This window comes from Ornithorhynchus anatinus, chromosome 19 (assembly GCF_004115215.2).
Source record: "Ornithorhynchus anatinus isolate Pmale09 chromosome 19, mOrnAna1.pri.v4, whole genome shotgun sequence".
Taxonomy (NCBI): Eukaryota; Metazoa; Chordata; class Mammalia; order Monotremata; family Ornithorhynchidae; genus Ornithorhynchus; species Ornithorhynchus anatinus.
In genome coordinates, this window is record NC_041746.1 from 7,958,991 (window position 1) to 7,984,473 (window position 25,483).

Sequence of the window (25,483 nt, forward strand, 5' to 3'; positions counted from 1 at the left end):
ATTATCTCCCCATTTGAGGTACACGGTTTTAATTTAGAAGCTACTTCGGGGCCCTGCATCTTTACATTCTAGAAGCAGTAGTTTGATGCTAAATTTTCTTTTTTGCAAGTGGTTGGCTTGGCTGGAAGAGTAAGCACGAAGAGGAGGCCGTCCAAAAGCAGAAGCCAAAGGTTGAGCCGGCTACACCGTTAGCTGTAAGGCAAGTCTGTATACTTTTCTATTTTTTGCATTTTTAGAAATTCAAATGGACACTGAACCTTTCGAGTTTGAAACTGTCCAGTTGGATTATCTCTGGGAGGCCATCGTCCCATCATTCTGATCAGTCATTGGAACCTGCGAGAAGGTGGTGTGAAGCAGGGCCATGGGCAGGCAGGTCCAGGCGGAATAAATTCCCAGGCCCAAAGGTCGGGGGAAGTTCCACGTTCCCTACTTTCAGTGCATATTGTCACAGCTTTAGAGGAAGGAGGTAGGATTCAGCAACCTCATTCTCATAAAGATCCCTGATCCTGCCCACCCAGCTGAGTTTACTGCCCTAAAGGGCCTGGTTCAAGACTTTAGATGAAGGCCCAGAGCTCAAGTCCTCTGGTAACTTTAAGAATTGCTATGGTGGCCCAGCGGAGAGCCCCAATTGATACATTTAGTTTTTTTGTCCTCTTGCAAACTCCACAAAGGCTAAGTTAATTCAGTGATGTTACATTTCATTTTGCCGTGCACAAAGCAGTCACTCTTCAAGGAGTTCCCTGGTGAGGGATCCTTTCACTGAATCAGGCTTAATTCATTTTTAGCAGGAAGTTAATGTTTCGTTGCCATGATAATTATAGAAATGAAGGGAACTGTTAAAGATTTCTTGAGAATGTTTCTCAAAGGAAGCCCGTTTTGATCTGTAGGATGTGTGACCAGGCCAGGAGAATTTTGTTTGCTTTAATTAGAATATCTCATTCTAGGGAGGCTGCTTCATGTTAACTTCTGAGAGAGATTAATAATTATTAGTTATTATTATTATTAGATGTCATTAAAGAAGGTCTTCTGAGAGATTGCCAGATTATTTTCTACACTTTTTACTTTTAAAAACCTGCATAAATTCACCATTTTCAAAAATGGTCATTAACTCCTCGGTAAGATGCATATTTTTTTGTAGTAAAAATGGACCCCACAACTTTTATTTATGCATTTTGTGGTTTTTTTCCATTGAAATTCCTAGATTGGAATATGTTGTGTTTTTTCTCTTTCTTCTTTTTAATACTAGATTTGGACTTCCGGATTCCAGGCGCCATGGTGAGAGCATATGTCTCTCTCCTTGTAACACGCTGGCAGCAGTAACGGATGATTTTGGCAGGGTCATTTTACTGGATGTGGCTAGAGGACTTGCGATTCGCATGTGGAAAGGTACTGGATTGCTGAACGTCCAGGGGTCTCTCATTGATTTAATGGCAACACTTTTCTCCTTGTCTTCTTCATTTTGGTTTCAGCCTAACCGATTTGAATGGCTTGCACTTTATTGGGGCTTACTGGGTGTTGGGGGGGGTTTAATCGGCCAATCGATTGTATTTATTGAGCACCTACTCTGTGGAGAGCACTGTACTAAGGAGAGTACAATATAACAGCTGATAGACATGCTTCCTACCCACAAAGAGTTTACATTCTAGAGGGGAAGATAAACATTAATATAAGTAAATTACAGATACGTACTTAAGGGTGGGGTGAATAAAAGGTACAAATCCAAGTTTAAGAGTGGCGCAGAGGGAAAGGGAGTAGATGCAGAATAGAGAGGGAGTTATGTGTCATTTTAAAGATTCATAGCCTAACCTTTCAGGTTTAAAGCATAATTAGTTTATATCATGCATCTTCAATGTTAAATTGCGCAGACTCTTCAATTCTAAATAGAATCCGTTCGAGATATCTGCTTAGCTAGAACATTACTCAGTTCCTCTGAGGGGATGGTTAAATTGAATACTTCAAAAAGTGCCATCTTATTATAAATAACTATGGTACTAAGACACTGTGCCAAAACACTGTGCAAAGCACTGGGTTAGATGCAAGGTAATCACGTTGGACAGAGTCCCTGCCCTCCCCGCCAACCCCATGCTCTGTAAGTGTTGTATTATGTAATTTAATTTACTTATATTCGTATATATGTCTATTATTTCTTTTCTGTGTAAACTAGGTCACTTTCAACACATTTGAAGTTAATTTGTGGTATATGACAGTTGTGTGTCAGAGTTAGCTGTTTTTTTTAACCACACAGATTCTTGCTATTTCGTTGAAAAAAATAGACTTATCACAGCCTAATGGAAAAAGCACAGGGCAGGGAGTCAGAACACCAGGTTTGAATCACGGCTCCCCCCATCACACTGACCTACTCTGTGAACTGGGGCAAGTCACTTAATCTCTCTGGTCTTCAGAGATCTCATCAGTAAAATGGGAATAAGGTAGATTGGAAGGCTTGCATGTGACAGGGACTTTGTCCAGCCTTATAATTTTGATTCCATCCCAGCATGTAATAAATGCTTAATAAATGCCCCAGTAATTATTATACTTATGTGGTGTCCTAGCATTTTCAAATCTCAGGCCATAACTTTTCAAGTGACCTCTTCTGCCGTGATAAAGAAAGCCTGGTACTTGTATGATTAAAGCTGGACTTGTATACAAATCTCCTTAGCCATTACGCTCTCAGTGTCACAGCAGGTACTGAAATGAGTGAACTACATTGCGAACAGAAGTGATGACTGCTAGCGTGACCCAGATTACTTGACTCTCCCTTCCTCACAAAGGATACCGCGATGCTCAGATTGGATGGGTGCAAGTCATAGAAGACCTGCATGAAAGAGAATCGGAAAAGACGGATCTCTCTCCTTTTGGGAACACTCAAGGCCCAAGCAGAGTGGCACAATTTCTGGTGATTTACGCTCCAAGGAGAGGGATTTTAGAAGTTTGGAGTACTCAGCAGGGGCCCCGGGTAGGAGCTTTCAACGTGGGAAAACATTGTAGGTAAGTAACTAAGGTCTACTCCACTGACAGTACCCAAGAATGGCCTGGAGAGGAAACACTCTCCTAATGGCTGTTATTTAAGATGGAGTTAAAAGCTCTGGATAGACTCCTTGAGACCCTTATTTATGCCTGTTTAGGTTTGTCACCATCAACTGTATTTATTGTGTGCTTTTGGTGAGCACTTGGGAATCAAAAGCAATATTGCCTGGAATACCTGGCCTCAAAGAGCTTTTTGCTAATGGGGAAAGACAGAGAGTCATAAATTGAAATATTATTTAATCTCTCTGACATGTTTTCCTGAAAGCAGAATGGTTCAAGAGCCTTGGATGGAGAGTATTAATGGATCTCCTTGAAAAAAGGGAATGAAAGATGTGTTAATTTCAGTCCATTCCACTGAACCTAACCCTGTTAATGTAAAATCATGTTGAAATGTTACTAAGAAGATGGTTTGAGTGACTTAAATATAATTCAGTAGTGCCGGTGGTTTTTGGGGAAGAAAATTGAGTACCTCTTTCCACTTGAATTACCTTTGCTAACATCAATTACAGTTCATTGCTTTTCTCAGCATTTTACTTCCTGAATTCTTTGAAAGTGCACCGTGGCATTTATACTTTCTCTAATATATTTTTTTATATTGGTGTGTGGGTTTTTCGCAGGTTGCTGTACCCTGGCTATAAGATAATGGGTTTAAATAACGTGACCAGTCAGAGCTGGCAGCCCCAGACGCATCAGATCTGTCTTGTTGACCCAGAGGCTGGAGGTGTGAAAACTGTTAATGTTCCTTTCCATTTAGCACTGAGGTAAGATTTATTTTCACCTGCTCATTAGCAGGCAGCTAAAATTCACCTAAAATTCAAAAGGATACTTGTTTTAAACCCATCGAAGAAAAAAAACCCCAAGGTACACCAAATGAATTTGTAAACAAAATTCTGCTTTTTGTTATAGTGATAAGAAGAGTGAACGAGCCAAGGACATGCATTTGGTGAAAAAGCTAACGGCTCTTTTGAAAAATAAAACTCCAAATCTTGGTAGGTGTTCTTGAGCAGAAATAATGAAGTCATTTTGATAATTTTTTTTTTTAATGGGGAATCTAGGTCTAATCATCTTATAATGCATTCAGCCATTTTAGGATTGGGCTTAAAGGTGTTTATTTTTAATTTTTATGGTATTTGCAAAGTGCTTACTATATGCCAGTCACTGTATTAAGTGCTAGAACGAGTTAGCTGGGGAGACCAAAAATTCTATGTTAATTTCAATTTCCCCAAAATTCACTGAATTGATTACATGAATTCTACATTTCTGTAAATGTAAGTTGAATATTTATTTGACTAACTTTCTATTTTTAGATTTGGTTGAAACTGAAGCAAAAGAATTGATTATTGATATTAAATACCCTGCTACCAAGAAACAGGTAAACACGAAGAGTTGGACATTTCACTCTAAGTATTTCAGAAACATGTATCAGTAGACCTTTATCAGTATATGAAGATCTTAAGACTTTTTTCATTATTCTTGCCACATCTGTTTAAAAAGTATTTTGGTTGGCGTATGAGGTGTTAGGGAGCTGATTCTTCTGTATTTGGTCCAGTGCTCAGTGGGTGGTATGGCATGTAATTGACTTCACTGCAATTGTGATTGAACTCATCTAGGTTGGATGTTCATGGTAAATAGATGAGTAGAAAAGTAATGTGAAAGGGTAGCCAGAAAGTAATAAGAAATTATAATCATGAACATGTTGGCTTCTGCTCTTTTAAAGTGCTGAATTTCCTATCCCTTAGGCTTTAGAAAGCATATTGGCAAGTGAACGTTTGCCATTTTCCTTCCTGAAGAATATCACTCAAACACTGATGGACACATTAAAAAACCAAGGTAAAAGGCAAGTTTATTAAAAACCAGTCATTTCAGTACTGCAATTCAAATTCTGCTGGGGTGGATATTTAAAATAGATTTTAGTTAGTCTCTTTCAGAAATTCTAACTTCTTAAAGTCACTTAAAGACTATGTTATTGAATAATTGATTTGGTCATGGTTTCCAAGAATTAAGGAAACGTAATAGGAGCATTTAAAATATGAAGCATAATTGCTTTTCCCCTCTCTTCCTCTGTATTCATCCATCTTCATTTTCCGAAATCCGTTTCCTAGAGGTTGTATTCCTTCAGGCCCTCCTGTTCCTGCTTTTTTTGTGTTGAAGGAGTCTTTTTTTGTTAGCTCTGGCATCCCTTGCGAGGGGCTCGTCAAATGCCTCTCTGGGCCCACATAATTTGATGATCGTACGTGATGTGCCGCTCTTTCTGTTTAGCCTATTTTTCTTAATCGCCTTCCAGAGCTTGAGTGCATCGATGAAGGACTGTTGCAGTTTTGTGCCAACAAGCTGAAGCTGTTGAATCTGTATGAATCAGTCAGTCAACTGAACTCCCTTGGGCATTCTGACACACAGTTCTCTGAAAATGTGAGTAAGTCTACAGCATGTTATTTTAAAAACAGATCATTAGACTAAATATGGGAATTTTCAGTGTGGTGTTCAGTAGGATTAGAAAGATAACTCTAAACTCCCGTTCTTTTTGAAAAAGGTCAAAGAGGATTTGACCGTTTTGCCCCTTTCAGGACTTTACGTGGGCGTGGTACTTCTAGCCCACAGGGATGGACATCTTTTCTTTAGTATCCCAGTTTTTCAAAATAATCATTTAGCTATTCAATAGGTTTTCCTGAACTCATTTTTTCCCCTGATGGGTTATATTTACTATAATCTGGCATCCCACCGTCCATTTTCCTTCCAGATGCTGTGGTGGTTCAGACAGCAGGGACCCTACAGAGAGGCCTCTGGATTGGTAGCAGAGTTAGCTTGGACCTGGAAGTGACAGGAGCTAAGATCCCTTATCCATTTTCCCCACATCCCTCCTCAAAACCTTATGTTCAGCGACAAAAAGTTGCCATTGCCTGTGCTCGGAAGAATGGCCGGCTGGTGTGAAGCCATTCTTAATCTCTCTCATGGAAATAGAATACTTGGTTCTAAAAAATGAAAGGGACCAGAATTGCTTTGTGAATTCTGCAATAATAAATTACTCCTTTTTTGGATGCTTTAAGTGACATTTATTTTGTAGTTATAACTCTGTCAGAGTTTATTGTTTTGTAATGTTTTCATGGAACTACCCTTTTTATGTTCCATAAAGCACTGAGGCTTGGAATGTATCACCTTGTAATCTCTGTGATGTAAGCTCTGAGATGAGTATTTTTTTAGTGTAACTGGGCTATTTTTTTCTTTTTTAAAGTTTGTTTCCCTTAAATTGCAACGGTCCTAAGATAATGTCTTATTCCCGTTGCATTATTAAACTAACTCAACAACTATGAGCGTCTTATTCAGTGATTTCATGGTGCAAATTTTAATAAAGAAATTTATATTTTTAACCGAGTGGAAATGCAAGTATTTAAAACACACACCCTTTTGTAGAAATAGTTCTTATTTTCTCTCTTTTCAGATACACAGTTACTGAAGTGTCCTTATCTTGACATAAAGGGGATTGAGGTAAAGAACGGGGGGGTTGTAGAAGGAGATCAGTGAGGTAAGATAGGAAGGGGGAAGTTGATTGAATGCTTTAAAGCCATTGGTAAGGAGTTTTTTTTTATATGGAGATGGATGGGCAGCCACTGTAGATTCTTGAAGTGTGGGGAAACATACTAAATGGTTTTTTAGAATGATCTGGGCAGCAGAGTGAAGTATGGACTGGAGTAGGGAGAGACGGGAGGCAGGCAGGTCAGAGAGAAGCCGATTCATTAGTCAAAGCTGGATATGCTAAGTGCTTGGATCAGCGTGGAAGAGATTCGGATGAAAGAGATTCAGAGGAAAGGGTGGATTTTAGCAATGTTGTGAAGGTAGAACCAACAGGATTTGGTGACAGATTGAATGAGAGAGTTGAGTCGAGGATAATGCCAAGGTTATGGACCTGTGAGACTGGGAGGATGGTGGTACCGTCTGTAGTGGTGACAAAGTCACGGGGAAGGCAGAGTTTGGGTGGGTAGATGAGGAGCTTTTGTTTTAGACATTTAAAGTCTGAGGTGTCAGGGGATATACAGGTAGAGCTTCCTGAAGGCAGGAGAAGCATTGTGGCCTTGTAGAAAGAGCACTGCCCTGGAAGTCAGAGAACCTGGGTTCTAATCCCAGCTCTGCCCCTTGTCTGTTGTGTAACTTGGGCTAGTCGCTCAACTTCTGTGCCTCAGTTTCCTCATTTGTTAATTGAGGATTAAGTCCTACTCTCTCCTATTTAGATCTGCGCCTCATGTGGGACAGGAACTCTGTCCAGCCTGATTATCTTCTATCTATCCCAGCACTTAGTGAAGTGTTTGGCACATTAGTACTTAGTAAGTACCTTTTTTTTTTTTTTTAAGGAGGAAATGTGAGACTGCAGAGAAGAAGAGGTCAGGGTTGGAGATGTAGCTATGGAAGTCATCTACATAGAGGTGGTAGTCCAAAGCAGTGAAAGTGAATACATTCTCAAAGGGAGTAAATGTAGACAGGGATCCAAAAGCGAGCCTTGAGGGACTCCCACAGTTGGAGGTGGGAAGTGGAAGAGGAGCCCATGAAGGAAACTGAGAAAGAGTGGTTGGATGAGCAGTACAGGTGAAGTGGACATCCCAGTGCTGGACAGATCCTTTTTTTCTCTCATATGCCAAGAGCTTATATCCAATGCAGGGCCCTTATATCCCTTTTTAATTCAGATTCCATAGGAAACATTGGATTCTGTGTTTTCGATTTTTAAGGATTTGGCTATGTTATTGAGACTCGATGAAAAAGAACTGCTTAGGCTCCAGGCTTTGCTACGGAACTATAAACAAGAAAATACGAAAACCAGCGTACGATTTGCTGATGATGAAGATGGTATGTTGCCTGTGAAGACATTCCTGGAATATTTAGAATATGAAAAGGATGTGATAACTGTGAAGAAGATAAGTGATGCAGAATTTGTGGCATTAGGTAGGTAACACCACTGGCTGATTGGTTTCATATTTTTGACTGAAGTGGGTGAGTAAAGGAGGACCAGGAAACAGAGACCTTGTTTAATTATGGGTGTGAGGAGTTTGTGGTGTGTTTACCCCTTTAAATGCCTTAGTTAATCGCAACTTCATTCAAAACCATTTGAATGCCATTAATGCTCTTAAAATGGAAAAATGAGTTTTACTTTGGGAATTCAGTTTAAACAAAATTCAGTCTTAAAGTCCTATATAATAGCAAACTTTCTGTATTTTCACTGGAACAGCGCCAGTAAACTGAGATCAGAATACAGGCTTTGAGGTGCAAGATCCTCATCTTGCTTTCCTCCGTTACCTTTCCCAGTCTACAGTACAGCCTACCCCCACAGAGAGTGTGCTTTTGGGTCCAGACAGAATCAAAAAGTGTCACTCCTTTGTCCCCTACAGCCCTATTTTCAGAGTGGCTGGACTTAGCCCCGTTCCAGGCTAGACTCTAAGGCACAGGGGGTCCTGTTTTCTTAACGCTGCTGGGGTACGGGGTGCCATCCGTCCTAAGTCAGAGAACAGCGCCCGGCCATTCCTTCTCCCTCACCCCATTCTTGGAGCTGAAAGAAGTGTAAAATAGTCCCTTGAGGTTCAAGGGATGGAGGGAACACCAGCATCCCATTTCTGACTCTCTGAAGGGGTCCAGGGCATTCCTACCACCAAGCCCAGGGAAATGAATGCGATAAAAATTCATCTTCCCAGTCACTCAGCCTGGACCTGCTCCGTTTTTCTGGTCTGAATGAGGTTGCTTGCTGCCTGAGCTTCCTCTTTTAGGTACTTCCTGTTCATATAAGGTTTTTGATGATCCACTAGTGTGTTTAGTGAGTTTAAGTGTTAAACTCTTCTGCCAATTTCCAATCGAGTCAAATGGACTGTCCGTTTTTCCTTCTCTGGAGCACTCATTTGTTATTGAGGAGCTATGCATCATAATGAGAAATCCAGTCAGGCTATTTAGTCGGGAAGTGTTTTTTCTGTAAGATCTCTGTCCTTCTGTGTTTCTAGGCAGCTTCTTTTTCTGGAAGTGTTTGCATGGAGAAAGCTCCACTGAGGACATGTGCCGGACATTGGAGTCTGCCGGACTCAGCCCCCAGTTGTTGTTGGTAAGATCCAAGGTCTTTCATTTTTGGATATACTGCTGCCCAGAGAAAGGAAATCCGGGAAAACATTCAGCCTTGGCACGTCATTATTGGAAAATGGGTAAAAATGTTCTGGAGGACCATCAGAGAAATCAGACGATCTTCAAACTCTGTTCATACTCTCATGCTGGAACAGTTTCTCTTTCCTCTGAAAGCTGCAGCAAATCTTATTCAAGATGTATTCCAAGTCAGGATGAAGTAAACTTGGGATTAGACACACTCTCTCAGGCTTGACTTTGATCCCTAATGTAATTTTCTTCTCTAATAACAAATATGGCTCTATTTTGCAGGGGAGTAAACTTCCCTTAGAATAATATACAGCGCATTTCCTTCTAAATGTTGCAGAACTTTGCTTGGCTTGTTCCTAAATCAGAATTTTAATTCCTCTACTCTAACAAAGATAAAATGAGAACTGTGGTGTTCTTTTCCTGTTTTTTGTCCTGTTACAATAGATGCTTGTCACCTACCATACCTGACTGGCAGTGACATTATTTACATCAGAAGACTTAAGTTCCTGAGATCAGGCCTAGAGAGTTTAAAATAACCTTATGGATGTGAGAGGGAATCCTCTAAGGTTGTGCATATATTTTGACATTTTGGAGTTGTGATTGCAACCTCAACAGCTTGGGGACTCTTAAATAAAGAGTATTTCCAAAACTTTATCTAGCTCCCAACTAGTGAATGGAGTGCAACCCAGGTTATTGCCTTTGCTTCATTTTTGTCTTCATTCATTCAATCTGATGTATTTATTGAATGCTTACTGTGTGCAGAGCACTGTACTAAACGCTTGGAAAGTACAATTCGTCAACAGATAGAGACAATCCCTGCCCACCACAGGCTCACAGTCCCCAACACCCAAACCTGCCCCATTTTTAAAAGCCACAGCAGCCCAGTGTTTTCGAGCAACCTAGCTCTATGGTGAGGCAAGGAGAAAAATGGATAAGGAAACATTTGGTTTAAAGCACACAGATAGAGGCTATGTACATGTGAGGTGATAAAAACTCTCCTGTTCTTGAAAGACAGTTATCAGGTGCCAGAAATGAGGAGATCTAATAAGAAAGATAGTGAAAGCGACATGTAGTATGATGTTGGATTAGAGTAAGAAGCTAAGTTAAAAACAGGCTAAGCTTTTAAAAGGAGGTATTTGAAGTGGTAACTCCCCAGGTCCTTAGCACAGTGATCATCATGTAGTAAGCACTCAATAAATCCCACCACCAAAAATAGTAATACTGATTAATATTCATACTAATATTTATCTATCTGGTAGTATAAAATGACAGTTTTAGAGGGACTGAGTTTATGAAGATTTCTGTACTTGTAGTCTACAGTGTGTATTGGTGGAAAAAAAAGCATTCTACATAAATTATGCTTTGACATAAGGCTATAAAATCTGTTAACATTTGCCAGGCAGCCCCAAAATATTACAGTTCCCAGGAGATTTCAGATATTGCCCGCTATTACTGGTACAGCAGTGTTTCCGATTCATTTTTCCCTGGTTGCGTAGCCTGAGAGAATATGAAAAGGATTTAGGGGAAAGCCACAAAGATGATTAAGGATTGGAAAATAAGACTTATAAGGCTAAAGAGACTGAGAATATTTAACCTGGAGACTAGGCAGCTAAAGAATGCTTTAATAATGGTCTTCTACAGTATGAAAGGTTCGCTGTGGCTCTTTGCTGAGGGTAAAACAAAAGGAAGTGGGCTGAAACTGTAGATGAGAGGCTTAGATTAGTTGAAAGCAGGAATTTTCTGACAGTGTGCTCTTAAACAGTGAAATGTGCTATCGGGAAATTCTAGAGTTTCCCTCCCTGAAAGTCCTTAAAATAGGGCAGATCCTTCTCTGGGATGGTTTAGCTGTGGTCTTGCCTTCAGGCGGGGGATTAAGTAGATTGCCTCTCAAAGTCCCTTTCATCTCACTAATCCTATTTTGTCAATTATTCTCCAGTGGTCTTTAAATCTATTTTAAAGTTTTCCATTTAATAGTTGGTTTGTTTTTCATCTTTTTGTCCTTATCCTACCACTGAGAAACTGTAGCCATTGATGGTTAAAGACCGCCAGTTAACAGTTGACATTTGTTGTGTGATGTTCTGCACCAAAGTGAGTCTAGTAAAGTTTTACACTAACATGATGGTTATACTTTTACCTTTAATTGAAACTTAATTGTTAATGAGTTTTCCAATGTAAACCCAAACCTCGACTTGTATTCTCCAAACAAGTTTTTCCTATCTTGCGGAAAAACTATGTTCATAGACTCATAGTTCTAGAAAGGACCTCCTTAGACAACAAGGAGGCCTATCATCAGTCAGTAATATTTATTGCAAACCTAGCTGTGTGCAAGATACTGGTCTTGGTACTTGGGAGAGTACAATAGGTATAAGAAAATACGGTTCCCTCCCTCTCCTCCCCTAGTTTATTTCATGTTAAATAATCCTTCCATATAAACTGATGCCTCTCTTCTAATTCATCTATTCATTTTCTCTTTCTCTCTTTAGAGGAGTTAAGGAACAGGTCATCCCACCCCTTCATATAACATCCTTCTTTTCTTTCTGTCTTGATGAGGCCGTGATTTGATCCTTCATTTACAACACAGCACTGCAATTTTTTTCAAAACTCAGCAGTACATTTTACATCTGAGGAGAGATGAAGGAGATTATTCCAGTCATAAAAATAAGAACCAGTCCACAGATTAATGGAAAAATAGGACAATGAAGATCAGCTAGTGGGCCTGAAATAAATTTGCCTCTCTTTTTCCTTTTAGAGTGATTCTTGTGGTAACCTGTGCTTGATTTCAGTGTCTTTTATTTCTGATCTTTTAGTCTAGTCATAAGTGGTAGGAATAGGGAGCAATAAATGGTTGTGAGGAAAGCTATTGTGGGGGGAGGGGGAAGGCAACTGTATTAAAAGTTGTGGATTGAACATATCTGTGGGTCAACTAAAGTTTTGACCTATGATTTTTGAAAATGAGGTGTGCAAGCCTGGACCAATTTTTTGTTTTCTCTCATCTCCTCCCTCAACTTTTTTTTTTAACTTTTACGCCTCTAAAGATAGAGGGATATAACAACTACGATCTTTCACTTTGGCAGATAATGTATGATGGTGCCTCATAATACAGCGATATTAAGTTCTTCGTGTGTATGGTTATGTGTTTATAGCAAAATTCATGAATCTTCAGAAACACGTTTTAGGACCGAGTACAACCAATCAATAGTATTTATTGAGTACTAAATCCTTGGGAGAGTACAGTTCAGTTGGACCCAAGTAGGAGTTGGCTCTCAGGTGGTGAATGACATTTATAGCTAGGTATGTGGAACTGACACCTAAATTTTAGTGTCCTGTACCTGCTTAAAAGCTTTTCTTACAATTAATCAAGAATGAAAACACGGAGCGTGGCGTTTGGGTCTGGTGAAATTGCGTTTCGTAGAACCTTGGTTTTCAGTTGGAGGTCAAACCAGGTAGGAAAAATGCCAGGCTCCAGGAGAATTAAGTTTAATTTCATTCTCCTTTGTTTTAGTCTCTGCTTCTGAATGTGTGGCTTTCTAAGGAAAAGGATATTATAGATAAACCACAGTCTGTTTGCTGCCTTCACACAATGCTGTCACTTCTGAGCAAGATGAAAGGTAAAATGATTTTAATGTGGAGTTGTCACTGAGAAATACAGAGAAATAGCATTCATGGTGGTCGTTCGTATTTGCAATTTATGCTGCCCTTGTTAATGATGATGTTCGTTAGGTGCTTCCTGTGAGCCAGAGCACTGTGTTAAGCCTGGCGTGGATACAGATAATCAGAGTGACCTGTTGAATTTTGCTCAGAAAAATGATTCTACAAGACACCAGCGTATTCGCTGGGTTGACGGTCCCCACGGGCTTGTCGTGGGAGCTGATGTTGGGTGCCCCAGGTCATTTCACATTTCACCTGCAGGAAACATGCCCAAGCCCCCCTTCAGTCCGAATGAAGGCGCCAGGAGGCCAAAACAGGAACCTTGCAAAGAAAAGGAAAGGGAAACTCTAGAATTTCCCTTCAGAGCACATTTCACTGTTTAACAGAACATTGTCAGAAAATTCCTGCTTTCTGTAAGCACCTGCCACTCCCTTGGGCCTCTGAGGATCAGTCGATCAGTTGATGAATCATCAATTGATCAGTTCATCAGTCAATGGTATTTATTGAGCCCTTACCATGTGCAGAACACTGTATTAAGCGCTTGGAAGCGTACATACAGTACAACAGAGTTGTCAGACAATGAGCTTGCAGTCTAGGGGGGGAGAGGTGGTAGTGGTGGTTCTCCCCAGTCAATCAGTGGAATTTATCGAGCACCTGTCCTGTGCCAACCACTTGGGAGAATACAGTTCCTTAGGGGATCGCTATCGAAAAAATCAACTCCTATGCTTTGCTCACTCTGAAGTTTAACAGGTTCCATTCACCCATCCCTTACACTGCTTTTAGGCCGGCTCTGCTTCTGTGATTCTCTTCCAGAGTCTCTGCCTCTGCCTGCTCTCCTGTACTGTTACTCTGTCCTTGGGTGAGAGGTGGTAGGAGCTAATCAGTTGGCATTTCAGGTGGTCTTTGCTCTTTCCCTACTGCCCAGATCTACCCCGGACTCTTCTGCTTCTCTTTCGTATCTTCTGCCCGATGTAGAATTGCCCCCCTGCCGGTGTCATCCTGCTCCTGCCTAGGTAACAGCTGGACTGGTTGCCCAATGGGTCGCTGGGGCAGTACAGTGTCCCATCCCCCCCGCACCCGGAAAATGAATCCTAGTCGGCTTCTGGTTCAGCCCAAGCTTGGGTCGGATTTCTGGCGTGGGCTAGTGGAAGAAGGCTGGGCCTGTCAGAGGACTTGGGTTCTAATCCTAGCTCTACCAGTTGCCTGCTGTATGACCTTAGAAAAGTCACTTCTCTGTGCCTCGTTCTCCTCATCTGTAAAATGGGAATTGAATGCCCCTTCTCTCTCCCCTCGGACTGTGATCCCTGCATGGGACGGGGACTGTCGGATCTGATGATGTATCTACTCCAGCGCTTAGTACAGTGCTTGGTGTATAATGAGCGCTTAACAGATACCACAGTAATAATAGGCATGCCACTGAAATATCACAACAATTGCTGGTTGGGGGCAGGGGATGTGTCTGTTTTTTGTTGTACTGTACTCTCCCAACCGCTTAGTACAGTGCTCTGCGCAGAGTAAGCGCTCAATGAATTCGAATGCATGTGGTGAGTGTTTTTAATTACAATCCTCAACGTCGACCTGAGATCCTCGGGTTCATCCACGATTAAAAAAAGTCTCCTGCATTGTGGGGAAATGCACTTTATGCTACCCTGAAGCGGTGACCCAGAATTCAGGTTCACATAAACCAGTTTGAACATGACCAGGTCGTTGAGGTGTCTCTCGTCTAACATTTATCAGCATTACGTCTGGCAGTAAGGGTTAGTGTTTCCTTGCGCACCTAATGATTAAGCAGTGAAATTGGAATGAGGCCTTTTCATCTTGGGCTCCCCCGCAGCTTTGGTTCAGGAATAGTTTTCTTCCGAGCCCGGTTTAAGCTTGTTCCTCCTTTTCTGGGCAGGGTGCCGTATATGTAGTGGTAAATCTTTCCTAGTTATTTCTTTTTCCTTGATGTGTCTTTGATGGTCTTAGCAGCGCCTCGTTGCTCAACCTGGTTTTGGTTTTCAAGCTTAAAGATCCGCACGAGAGTTGAATTGTTTTAAAAAAAGGAAGGCAAACGTCCGTGATTTCTTTCTCCGCTCTCCTCCCTCTCCCTTCCCACCCACAGTTGCAATAGATGATTGTTGGGATTCGCAGTCGGTGTCTCCCTGGTGGCAGCAGATGCGTACAGCTTGCATTCAGTCCGAGAACAACGGCGCGGCCCTGCTCTCCGCACACGTCGGGCATTCTGTTGCAGCCCAGATATCGGACAGCACGGCGGAGAAAAAAGTAAGCCGGCGGAGGTGCCACGATCGCCTGGTGCCCAGAAACGCCCCTGACTGCTCTCCGCCCCTCGCCTTGGGGCACCGGGGGACGATGATTTTGGCTGGAAGGCCCTCTGCAGATTTCAAAGCGCCTGAAAGGCCACACGCGGAGGCCGTCAGGGAGAGAGAGGGAGGGGGCATGTTAGAAAGGCAGGAGCCGTCACTCTCCGGCCTGCAGAGGCGCTCCTCTGGCTCTGACCCCGCTGCAGACTTAGTTTCCTTGGAGTTGCCGCTCTCAGCTTCCGGGGCTCGCGGGCTGTTTGATTGACTCTGACTCTGCTTGAGCCTTTGAGCCAGAGAGGAGCAATGTGGGTGGAAGCCCAGTCACTTCCACAGTTAGACGGGTGGCCCGGAGAAGCAGCCCGGCGTAGCGGATGGGGCACGGGCCTGGGAGTCAGAAGGTCGTGGGTTCTGATCCTGGCTCCTCCACTTGTCTGCTATGTTACCTTGGGCAAGTCACTTCCCTCTTCTTGGCCCCGGTTATCTGATCTATAAAATGGGGATTGAGATTATGAGCCCCTCGTGGGACATGGGCCGTGCTCATATCCGCCGCAGCACGTAATGCGGTGCTTGGCACGAAGTAAGCGCTTCACAAATGCCACAATGATTATGCCTCACTGGGGAGGCAGACTGGGAGGACTTCCAGTCGGTAAGCCCGTTACGGGCGGGGATTGTCTCTATTGCTGAATTGTACTTTCCAAGCATTTAGTACAGTGCTTTGCACACAGTAAGCTCTCAGTAAATTTGATTGCATGAATGAACGGCTGAGGGTCAGCGCCGTTTTTAGGCCCCAGGTGCTATTTAAAGGAGTGCCTTCTGTTCGTCGGCTGTTGACAGCAGTCCCTCTCCTGTTAGTTTTCCCAATTGGCTCTAGGCGCTGATGCGGAAGGCCTTACCGACTCCTGGGAGGCGCTCTCGCTCGACACCGAGTACTGGAAACTTCTGCTGAAACAGCTGGAGGATTGTCTGATACTTCAGACGCTGCTACACAGTAGAGCGAACAACCGAGGCTCCAAGTCATCCGCTCTGCAGGCCGAGCCCCTGGCCAGACTTTCGGTAAAGAAACTGCTGGAAGGAGGAAAAGGTAAAAGTGGCTGACATGACGCTTCAGAGGGGTCTCTGTGGCTCTTTGAGAAAGGGAGAGGTGGATAGTGAGTCCGGGTCTGCGTCTGTCAGCCTGGGGAAATAAAAGGACCTGCGTTCTAATCCCTGCTCTGCCCCTATCCCGTTGTGTGACCTCGGGCAAGTTATGTAAAACCGCTGGGCCTCGGTTTCCTCATCTCTAAAATGGGAGAAGATATTATGAGCCCAGTGAGAGACAGGTACCATATCTGATCTGCTAACTCTGTTTACGCATTTAAAAATGAAAATACTCACTGACTCAAAATTGTCACTAATCCGGGTATCGGCTAAACTCAGTTTTGTTCAGGATGGCAGTTTGACCATTTTCTTTGATTTTGTGAGGTGTGTTTTGTTTTTTTTAAGTCATCTGAGCTATCCAAACTGGTTATCTGAACCATGTCAGAACATTCAGCTTTCTGTTTGTTTCTGTATGTTCACACATTTATATAATTTATTTTAACTCCTTTGAAGGACTTCTAATGAGCCTTTAAAATCCTGCCATTAGTAACTGACCCTCTGGGAGCAGGTGTTCTCCAAATCATTGGAGTCTGAACTGCTTTGGGTCAATTTAGCTAATTGTTAATTAAGGTAACTCAAAGAATGATCTGGAATGACTTCATTCTGGGACCTCTCCTTGTGTCACAGTTTGGAATACGTTTTGTGTGGCACTATCTGGTTTTTCCGGTGAATTTGACAACTTCGGTTAATTAATTGTACCGTTTTCTAAAGTGAAGGTTTATTCAGTAAAGTCTTTATTTCTGGAACAGCAGAAATCTCCTTCTTTGGGTAGCCTCCCTAACGGGAAATAGGAGCTACCCAGCTAATGGACCATATTTGTTGGAGTGACAGGGGCATCACCCTTGTTTGTTTGAGAAATGTGGCTAAAATGGAAATTCCTCCTTGATAATTCAGTTGGGAATAATGTCATCTGGTATACACGTGTACAGATGAGTGTACAGATGCTCATCTGGTGTGCAGATGAGTGTCTGCGAACCCTCCAGTGTCAGATGGGACATATTTTGCAGAATCCGTGCGTTAGTGTTTTCGGTGACATGCCCAATAGATAGATAACAGCAGGATTTGCTTCCATTACTTTTTTTTGTCGCGATTCAGCAGGGGAAGACTGGAAATCATTAGCTCGTACATGCGTGGGTATATTTTTTGTTTGAAGGTAGGGGTTTGTGCATGCCTCCTGATTGGCTCAGTAACTGTTGGATTGGCAGCTGGTGTCTGGGCATCGCTCCCCTCATCCCAAAGGTCTGGGCTGCCCTAAGTCCCCTCCCCACCTTTGGGTGTCAGTGAGGTGCAAGATCAGGGCTGGAAGCCGGAAAGCCCAAAGGTCTCCTTCAAAGCTTGCTCTAGTGCTCCTGGGGCTGGCTCTGAGGCAGAATTCAAGGTAAGCCTTTGCACAGCTCCAAATTTCCTAAGAATACCTTGGCATTTAACTGTAGGCCTACCCTCTGCCTATGTTGATCACCAGATCTGTTTTTCAGGGAAAGGAAACCGATTTCCCCCGGTAGACTTGGCCAGATTCGCTAATCCGTTCCTTTTTTTGTGTTTTTCTTTCCTTTAGGAGGAATTGCAGATAGTGTAGCTAAATGGATATTTAAGCAAGACTTTAGTCCTGATGTGTTGAAACTGGCTGATGGAGAAAGAGATCAAGACCTTGCAGAACCACCTCATGAAGCCACCAGTAAAGTTTTCCCTGAGGAACCAGAGGCCGGGATGGATTTGCAAACAATACTAGGTAAACCTCAGTAAGGGCCCAAGGTTTAGACTGGAGTAATGTGGTTGACTGTTCATTGCATTGAGGAATGAAAACCCAACTAACACTCTTTTAAATTTCAGAATTGCTGCATTTAGCATATCAACAATTTCCTTGTAGCCTTGAATTTGATGTGATACATGCGCACTGTTGTTGGGAATATGTTGTGCAGTGGAATAAAGACCCAGAGGTAAAGTTCTCGCTGACTACTACTGACAGAAGGTCTCTTGTGCTTTATACCTTTTGGACGAAATAGTGTCTGGTTGTCTAGCTTTTGCTAGGAACTGACTCTTTATCTACAGTTAGGTTGGGATGATCAGTCCTGACCCCAAGGTTTATTTTTTTCACCCAAATCTTGACTTGGATGCAGTCAGCTAACTACAATGTCTTAATTTGTCAGGGTCTAGAAAGAGGTGCTAGAGATCAAAATCTAGAAAATGAGTGGTATTTGAGTGCTGACTGTGCACAGAGCACAGCGCTTGGGAAAGTATAATACAGTAGAGTCGGTAGACGCGATCCCTGCTCAAGGAGCTTACAGTGTGCTGGAGAGAGAGGCAAGCGCTGGTACTAGACTCTGAAATTCCCAGAGGTGGACTGTGTTAAGTCCAATTTGGAGTCTCTAAAAAAAGACAGTGATGGAAACCTAGAAACCGGGAATTGGATGAGCTGATCTTTCCCAGACCCTTCCAGTTTTTGATATTATGAACTCTAAGTAGAAAGAACTCAAGTTTTTGTTATCACACATGCATGGGCACCAGTTTAACACCTTTGTGAATTGGATGTAGGTCAGTTAAAAAGGATACCGCTGGGCAGGCTTAAGGAATACAGTTTGGGCAGTGATATTTACATTTCTGATGTGTCTTCATTGGGGAACCACTTTTTTTTAGCAACTCTGAATTAATTGGTCACATTCTCACTGTTTTCTGGAAATCTAATTTTCATCTTAATTTTATTTCCCTCAAAACCCAATGTTCTCTGTAATCTGTATCCAGATTTGTCATGTCACTTTCTTTAATCAATGATGTTTATTATCTACTGTGTATAATCAGAGTCTCTGGCCTCAAGGAGCTCACACCATCCTGCTTGCCACATTGAATGCAAAAATATTGTCAAGTGCAAAATCCACTTCCTAAAAGAACTGGATGGAAATCTTCTGAGGAGATACGGCATCCTCTGAAATGTAGAATCAGCTCTAAGTTCTTTTACTTCCTTTGCCAGTGAAGACATGATCTTAGAACTAGGGAAGAGTGTTCAGAAGAGAGATCTTAGAAGGGAAAGTCAAAATTTCCTTTGCCAAAGTTGGCCCATCTTCTAATAGCTCATTATGATATGTATTTGGACATATCCGATAAATCACTACCGGAATGTGACTGCTACCCCAAGGTACTTAATCATTTTATTTTTCTTTTCCTGTTTGTAAGGTAGCACATTTTTTCATTCGGTCTATAGAACACCTGAAATGTATCCTTAACGCCCATGTGCAACACGGTAAGCAAACTGTTCTTCAAATCATCCTTGGTAGACATTGCAAAGATGAAATAATGTTTGAGTCTCTTTAGAGGTAATTGAGCCCGTTCTTGGTGGTGCAACGAATACATGTATTTTCCCTCCTGGAATGTGACACTGTTGCCGGTCCTGCCATTTGAGATTTTCCTCGGTGTCATAGTAACGGAGTTTCACCATCCTCCATCCTCAAGCTTTCCACCATACACTTCTTCTGGAGAGAAATTAAGTCTCTGCCAAGAAGTTCCTCCTTTTCTGACTTGGGAGGCACCGGAACTGTTCTTTTCTACATTAGCTGCCCCGTTACTGTCATATCAGTTGATTGCTTCTAACACAGATGAAATAAATGAGTAAATGACAGGCAGAAATTGAGAGAGCAGAATCGAGAGGATTTCACCTGGGGAAATCCCGTTAGCCACTGGCTTTCAATAAGGCTAGAATCGGGCTTGGACAAATGTAATCAATCAGTCCTATTTATTGAGCATTTACTGTGTGCAGAGCACGGTACTGAAGCTCTTGGGAGAGTAGAAAAACACAGTAGTTGAATTCTCCCCTCTTTTGTGCCTGTTTCGATTGCTGAGATTTTACGGGGGCAAAATTTGTAAAAGAAGGAAATTCCCTCTCTACATTGGTTCACAAAGTTTGCCTCACATTTTTAGAGAGCTGGACATTTAAGACCTTCCAAATCAATCTGAGTGCTTATTGTGTGCTGAGCACTGTACGATGCACTTGGGAATGTTCAAAGAATCCAGCTCCTCCCTCTCTCCAGCTGTAGCTGCTTCCCAGCGCCAGGCCACCGGTATGTGCTGTAGCGATCAATCCGTGGTATTTATTGAGCTCTTACTGTGTGCAGAGCACTGTACTAAGCGCTTGGGAGAGGACAAGACAGACAGAGGGACCAGTCCCCTCAGGGAGGCAGCCAAGAAACCTATTTGCAATCGACCCTCCCTGCTCTTCCTGCGTGACCTCTAGCCAGGAAGCCCCTGCCAGGGGCCTGGGGCAAGGTCCTTTTGGTCCTCTGGACCTCTTGTGGGTGCTGGCGAAGCTCCGAGGGGGAGGGATTGGACAGCGAGGCCAGCTGCCTCCCCTTCAAGGTATCGCCGAGCGTCCAAGCGGGACCGAAAGGAAACCAGCGGCTCGGGTAACCATGGAAAGACAGCTTTTACCCTCCATTGACTCGAGCCAAAATCAGTCAATCAGTGGTATTTACTGAGCACTTACTATATGCAGAGTGCTAACTCCTAGTAATCGCTTGAGAGAATACAGTGCAACAGAATCAGCAGACCTGTTCTCTCCCCGTAACGAGCCTACTGTCTGAAAACACGCATTCAGGGACAGTTGTGTGTCCGAAAAGATGATCACTATCATGAAAATGTGTGTTTTTTCCCCCTTGTTTTGTAGGGATCGCTTTAATGATGTGGAACACATTCATCGTTAAGAGGTTTTCTGCTGCTACGTATCTGATGGACAAGGTGAGCCTTGTCATCCTTAGTTCTGAATTGGGTTCGACCTGTTTTATGCCATCCCTGTGCTTGCTCGGTTGAACCAGATTCACAGTGTTGTCAGGTGGGATGTATGCTAGACCACACAGCAGCAGCCCCGCCCTGAGCTATTCCTGCCAACCCAAATGATTACAAGGGTTAGTTTTGTTTAATAGTGTTTATCCCTATTTTATTCAACTGCATAAAGTCTTCTCCATTATACATTATAAGTTGAAACCTCATTGATCCAAAATCAGCTCATTCAAAATAGTGAGGAATCCGAAGTAGCTGGTCTTCCCCAGTCAGTAAGATGACCTTTAATTTAAAAAGTCAGATAACCCAAACTAGGCACCACCTTTACCTCAAAAGTCACAGTAATTTGAATAAACTTTTTTTTAAAAAGTATGACCTCCTTTATCCAGAGTAGGTGGGTGTGGTGGATTTGTCCTTTCGTGCCATAGTCACATTCCTCTTTTTTTCTTCTAGGTTGGCAAATCTCCAAAGGACAGACTCTGCAGGAGGGTAAGTGAATCTTTTCTTCTAAACTAAGCAAGTGATTGGGTTTGAGCCAGTTGCCAAACTGTCATTTTAGGGTGTCGTTTCTGAACTGCGGTTTTTTGAATTTTCAGCGTTGCTCTGGATCGATTTGAAGTCATATCAGGAGGTGGGCGGAGCAGAGGGAAATACTGTATGTTGTGGGAAACTTGCAGTTGGATTTGGCCAGTTTTAATTCCAGCTTCCAGATTTGTCAGACCCAGACGTGAGCCGTCGAAGCCCCGGGTGTCCGTATCAGTAGTGTTTAGCGACCGTCCGCTCCGTCCAGTCGTTCCTCCTATAACACGGGCTTCTTAATCCCGGGTTAAGGAAAATTTGCGTTGGAGTGTGCCCTCCCCTGGCCACGCCATGTCGTGCTGTATCCAAACAAGCAGCTTTTATCAGAGGACGTTTCCTTAATTCCCAACAGCTTTCTATCCAGAGAGCAGAGTGGAAACACGTGCTAAACGAGGACTGTCCTTGGTGCTTGGGTGACATACAAAAGAAGTAAATTATGTGATCCTCGCTCTCAATGACTTAACAGTCTAATGAGGGAGATGGAAGAAGATATAGCAGCAGATAAGGGCAGAAGAGCGTTGAACTGGCTGATCGGATGGGGAAGCTGGGGGACGTGATTAATTGAGGGTTACGCTTGGAGACATGGCTTTTTTAGGAGGCCTTTGAAGGAGAACAAGGATGTGGTTTGCAAAAGCTCCGGCCTGAATATGAGCAGTGGGTTGCAGGAGGAAGAGTCAGGAACAGAGGATGGTTTTAGGGGTTTATTTGGCAGGAGCTAAGAGCCCAAGATGGAGTGGTGGGGTATGGTGGGAACGAGGGAGGCCTGTCTGGCTGGTTTTCCCGGCCTTCGGGTGCAGACAGCTGGTCACTGCTCTCTAACCACGACGACACGTGGCGTCACTCGGCTGGGGTAGCCGTATTGTGGCTGTCGGGTCACGAGGTTATGCGTTTTATGTGCTTCACAGCCTGGTTTTAGAGAGAGCTTGATTTAAGGCTGGAGAAGAGTTAGTGTTCCAGTGTCTGCCGATGTAATCTATCAGACTACCTCCCTCCCCGCCCCCGCCCCAGTTCTGATGTATCACGTCGATGAAGATTTTATTGGGCAGAGAGCTGAAATAGCACTGGATGGTCTAACAGTTTTCCTCCTTTAAACCAGGATGTGGGGATGAGCGACACAGCGATGACATCTTTTCTTGGCTCGTGCTTGGACCTGCTCCAGACTTTAATGGAGGTAAAAAGGATGCATCGTCGTCTAGGGAAAAATGCACCAAGTTTTACCGTTACAGATTTTCAGTGCCCGATTTAAATCTGGCCCGGTGGAAGACTTGGCCAGAATTCTTCCCACAACACCAGTCAGTTCTCAGCCTAACGGTACAGATAGATTTGGGGGAGGGAGAAACAGTGGGCACCTGCTTGCGGGTCAAGGGTCAAGCCTCGCCATAGTGCGTAGGACTCCTGGTTTTTACGACTCGATGGGATTAAGTACAGCAAAAGAGCAGTGATCGGGGAGCGTGCGAAGAGGTGGACGATGCGGTATCGGAGTTCATTGTCCCTGTGGTATTTTCAGATTTTCTCTCCACCACTCGTTAGTTCTCCTCAAATCAGTGGTTACAATAGTGTGATTTTTCCCGTAACATGAGGTTCTTCGGGAGGACGACTCCTGTCTTCTAAGAGAACTCTCTGTACCCAAATGTGATTGGTAATTGGCAGCCCGAACCGTGGTGGGCAGCAGGGAGGAAATTCTGATTTGAATTTGGTTCTGCTGGAACGCTTTTCAAAAAAACAGCTCATTGTGTAAAAATAATTCTGTTAATCCGTTAAGCGCTTACTAGGTGCCGGGCACTGTACTAAGTGCTGAGGTGGATACAAGCAGATTGGGTTGGACACAATCCTTGCCCCACATGGGGCTCACAGTCTTAATCCCTATTTTACAGATGAGGGAACTGAGGCCCAGAGAAGTTGTGATTTCATTCATTCATTCAATAGTATTTATTGAGCGCTTACTATGTGCAGAGCACTGTACTAAGTGCTTGGAATGTACAAATCAGCAACAGATAGAGACAGTCCCTGCCCGTTGACGGGCTTATAGTCTAATCGGAGGAGACAAGTCTAATCGGGGGAGACAAGGTCACACAGACAAGTGGCAGAGCTGGAATTAGAACCCCTGATCTTCTGACTCCCAGGCTTGTGCTCTATCCACTAGGGTGACAGACTGAATATAATAATAATAATAATGTTGGTATTTGTTAAACTCTTACTATGTGCCGAGCACTGTTCTAAGCACTGGGGTAGATACAAGGTCATCAAGTTGTCCCACGTGGGGCTCAGTCTTCATCCCCATTTAAAAGATGAGGTAACTGAGGCATAGAGAAGTGACTTGTCCAAGGTCACACAACAGTCAAGTGTCGGAGCCGGGATTAGAACCCACGACCTCTGATTCCCAAGCCCGTGCTCTTTCCACTAAGCCACGCTGCTAGATGTAACTGTTTTAAATCTGAGTCGCTCAACCCCCTTTGGAGTGCATGACCAGACCCTTCGCATCCATCTGTGTCCCCGCCTCCGTCCCCCAGGCCGACGTTGGCAGCGATGAAATGCAAGTCCCCGTGTTCGACCTGGAGGACGCGTGGGTGTCCGTCGAAGGGCCCATCTCTATATTGGAACTGGCCGTGGAGCAGAAACGCATCCACTACCCGCTGGTGGAGCACCATTCTGTTCTGTGCACCGTCCTCTATGGGATCATGAGGTTTGCTCTGAAGGCAGTGAAGCCCCTCTCGCTCTTTGACAGCAAGGTAGGTGGGACCGTGTCTCCGGATTCCGCTTCCCGTCCCACCCCATCTCCCCGTGCTGCCGCCCGGCCTTCTAGAGGACGAGTGTGTCACCGTGAACGAGGGTGTGTCGGGTCCGTAGTACCGGCTGGACCCACCGGGCCCCTTCTTGTCCTGGACGGGAGACTTCTCCTCCTCGTACCCCTCTACCGCACCCAGAGCAGGACCAGGCAGTGCCGGGGTAATTGCCTGAAAAGAGGCAGTTTACGAGGAGAGGAAGTTGCCACCGTCCTAGGGAAAATACCACAGGGGGGTGGGAGTTAAGTTCGTGCTGAGCTTCGGCTTTGTCACCGTGGCCTCATCACCCGTGACCTGTACTGAGGAGCTTGAGGTTTTCAGAATTGAACCTCAGTAAGATTTGCCTCGGAACCACACGTTCATTTACCTACCCCTGAAGTTGTTGGTTTTTTTGTGTTTTGCTTTTAACGGTAGCTGTACGGGACAGTACCGGGTGCCAGGCGCTGTACTGAGCACTGGGTAGGTACAAGCTAATCAAATTGGACACAGTCCGTGTCCCTCGGTCTTATCACCGTTCTACAGACCAGGGGAACGGAGGCTCAGAGGAGTGAAGCGACTTGCCCCAGGTCACACAGCAGACAAGTGGCGGAGCTGGGGTTAGAACCCAGGTCCTTCTAACTCCCAGCCCCGTGCTCTACTGACTAGACCACGCTAGTTAAGAGAAACTGGCAAAGTTAAGAAGCGGAGTAAATTTAGCACTTGGGTTGGCCCCGGCTCCTCTCCGAAATGCCCACGGGAGTGCGAAGGCTTCATTTCCTTATTCTGTTTTTCCATTCAGGGCAAGAATGCGTTTTTCAAAGACCTGACTTCAATTCAGCTCTTGCCCAGTGGCGATATGGACCCCAACTTTATCTCCATGCGTCAACAAGTGAGTTTGTCACTGAGCTGGTTTCCGCCACTGCACCGGTTTGCCCCTCGACGACCCTCTTCTCGGAAGGAAGCTAGTTAACGTCTGTCCGGGCGGGGACCCCGGTGGCCGCTAAAAACCTAATTTGACTTGGGACTGTGTTCTGGCCAGCTCCTCTGCCCAAGCCTCGGGGAGACCTTTGGAGGGAACCTGGGCTAGAGGTAGCCAGCGTCTTTGCAGTCAGATGGGAAGGGGGATTTAGACCGTTTCCCTTTCATTTA

The 25,483-nt window shown here is 43.9% G+C and overlaps 1 protein-coding gene across 1 annotated transcript in view; it reads left to right on the plus strand.

Moving 5' to 3' along the window:
• The window catches only part of RAB3GAP2 (RAB3 GTPase activating non-catalytic protein subunit 2), a 63,078-nt gene that overhangs the window by 33,320 nt on the left and 4,275 nt on the right, over nucleotides 1-25,483 (plus strand). The window contains exons 12-32 of the mRNA XM_029047302.2: nucleotides 110-199; nucleotides 1,247-1,386; nucleotides 2,772-2,988; nucleotides 3,645-3,788; nucleotides 3,934-4,016; nucleotides 4,335-4,399; nucleotides 4,767-4,857; nucleotides 5,312-5,436; nucleotides 7,743-7,956; nucleotides 9,000-9,097; nucleotides 12,644-12,749; nucleotides 14,894-15,054; nucleotides 15,945-16,173; nucleotides 17,785-17,958; nucleotides 18,060-18,166; nucleotides 19,398-19,464; nucleotides 20,881-20,951; nucleotides 21,447-21,482; nucleotides 22,669-22,743; nucleotides 24,083-24,301; nucleotides 25,134-25,223. Coding sequence (XP_028903135.1) covers nucleotides 110-199; nucleotides 1,247-1,386; nucleotides 2,772-2,988; nucleotides 3,645-3,788; nucleotides 3,934-4,016; nucleotides 4,335-4,399; nucleotides 4,767-4,857; nucleotides 5,312-5,436; nucleotides 7,743-7,956; nucleotides 9,000-9,097; nucleotides 12,644-12,749; nucleotides 14,894-15,054; nucleotides 15,945-16,173; nucleotides 17,785-17,958; nucleotides 18,060-18,166; nucleotides 19,398-19,464; nucleotides 20,881-20,951; nucleotides 21,447-21,482; nucleotides 22,669-22,743; nucleotides 24,083-24,301; nucleotides 25,134-25,223 — 2,602 coding nt within the window. The remainder of the gene's footprint in view (nucleotides 1-109; nucleotides 200-1,246; nucleotides 1,387-2,771; nucleotides 2,989-3,644; nucleotides 3,789-3,933; nucleotides 4,017-4,334; nucleotides 4,400-4,766; nucleotides 4,858-5,311; nucleotides 5,437-7,742; nucleotides 7,957-8,999; nucleotides 9,098-12,643; nucleotides 12,750-14,893; nucleotides 15,055-15,944; nucleotides 16,174-17,784; nucleotides 17,959-18,059; nucleotides 18,167-19,397; nucleotides 19,465-20,880; nucleotides 20,952-21,446; nucleotides 21,483-22,668; nucleotides 22,744-24,082; nucleotides 24,302-25,133; nucleotides 25,224-25,483) is intronic.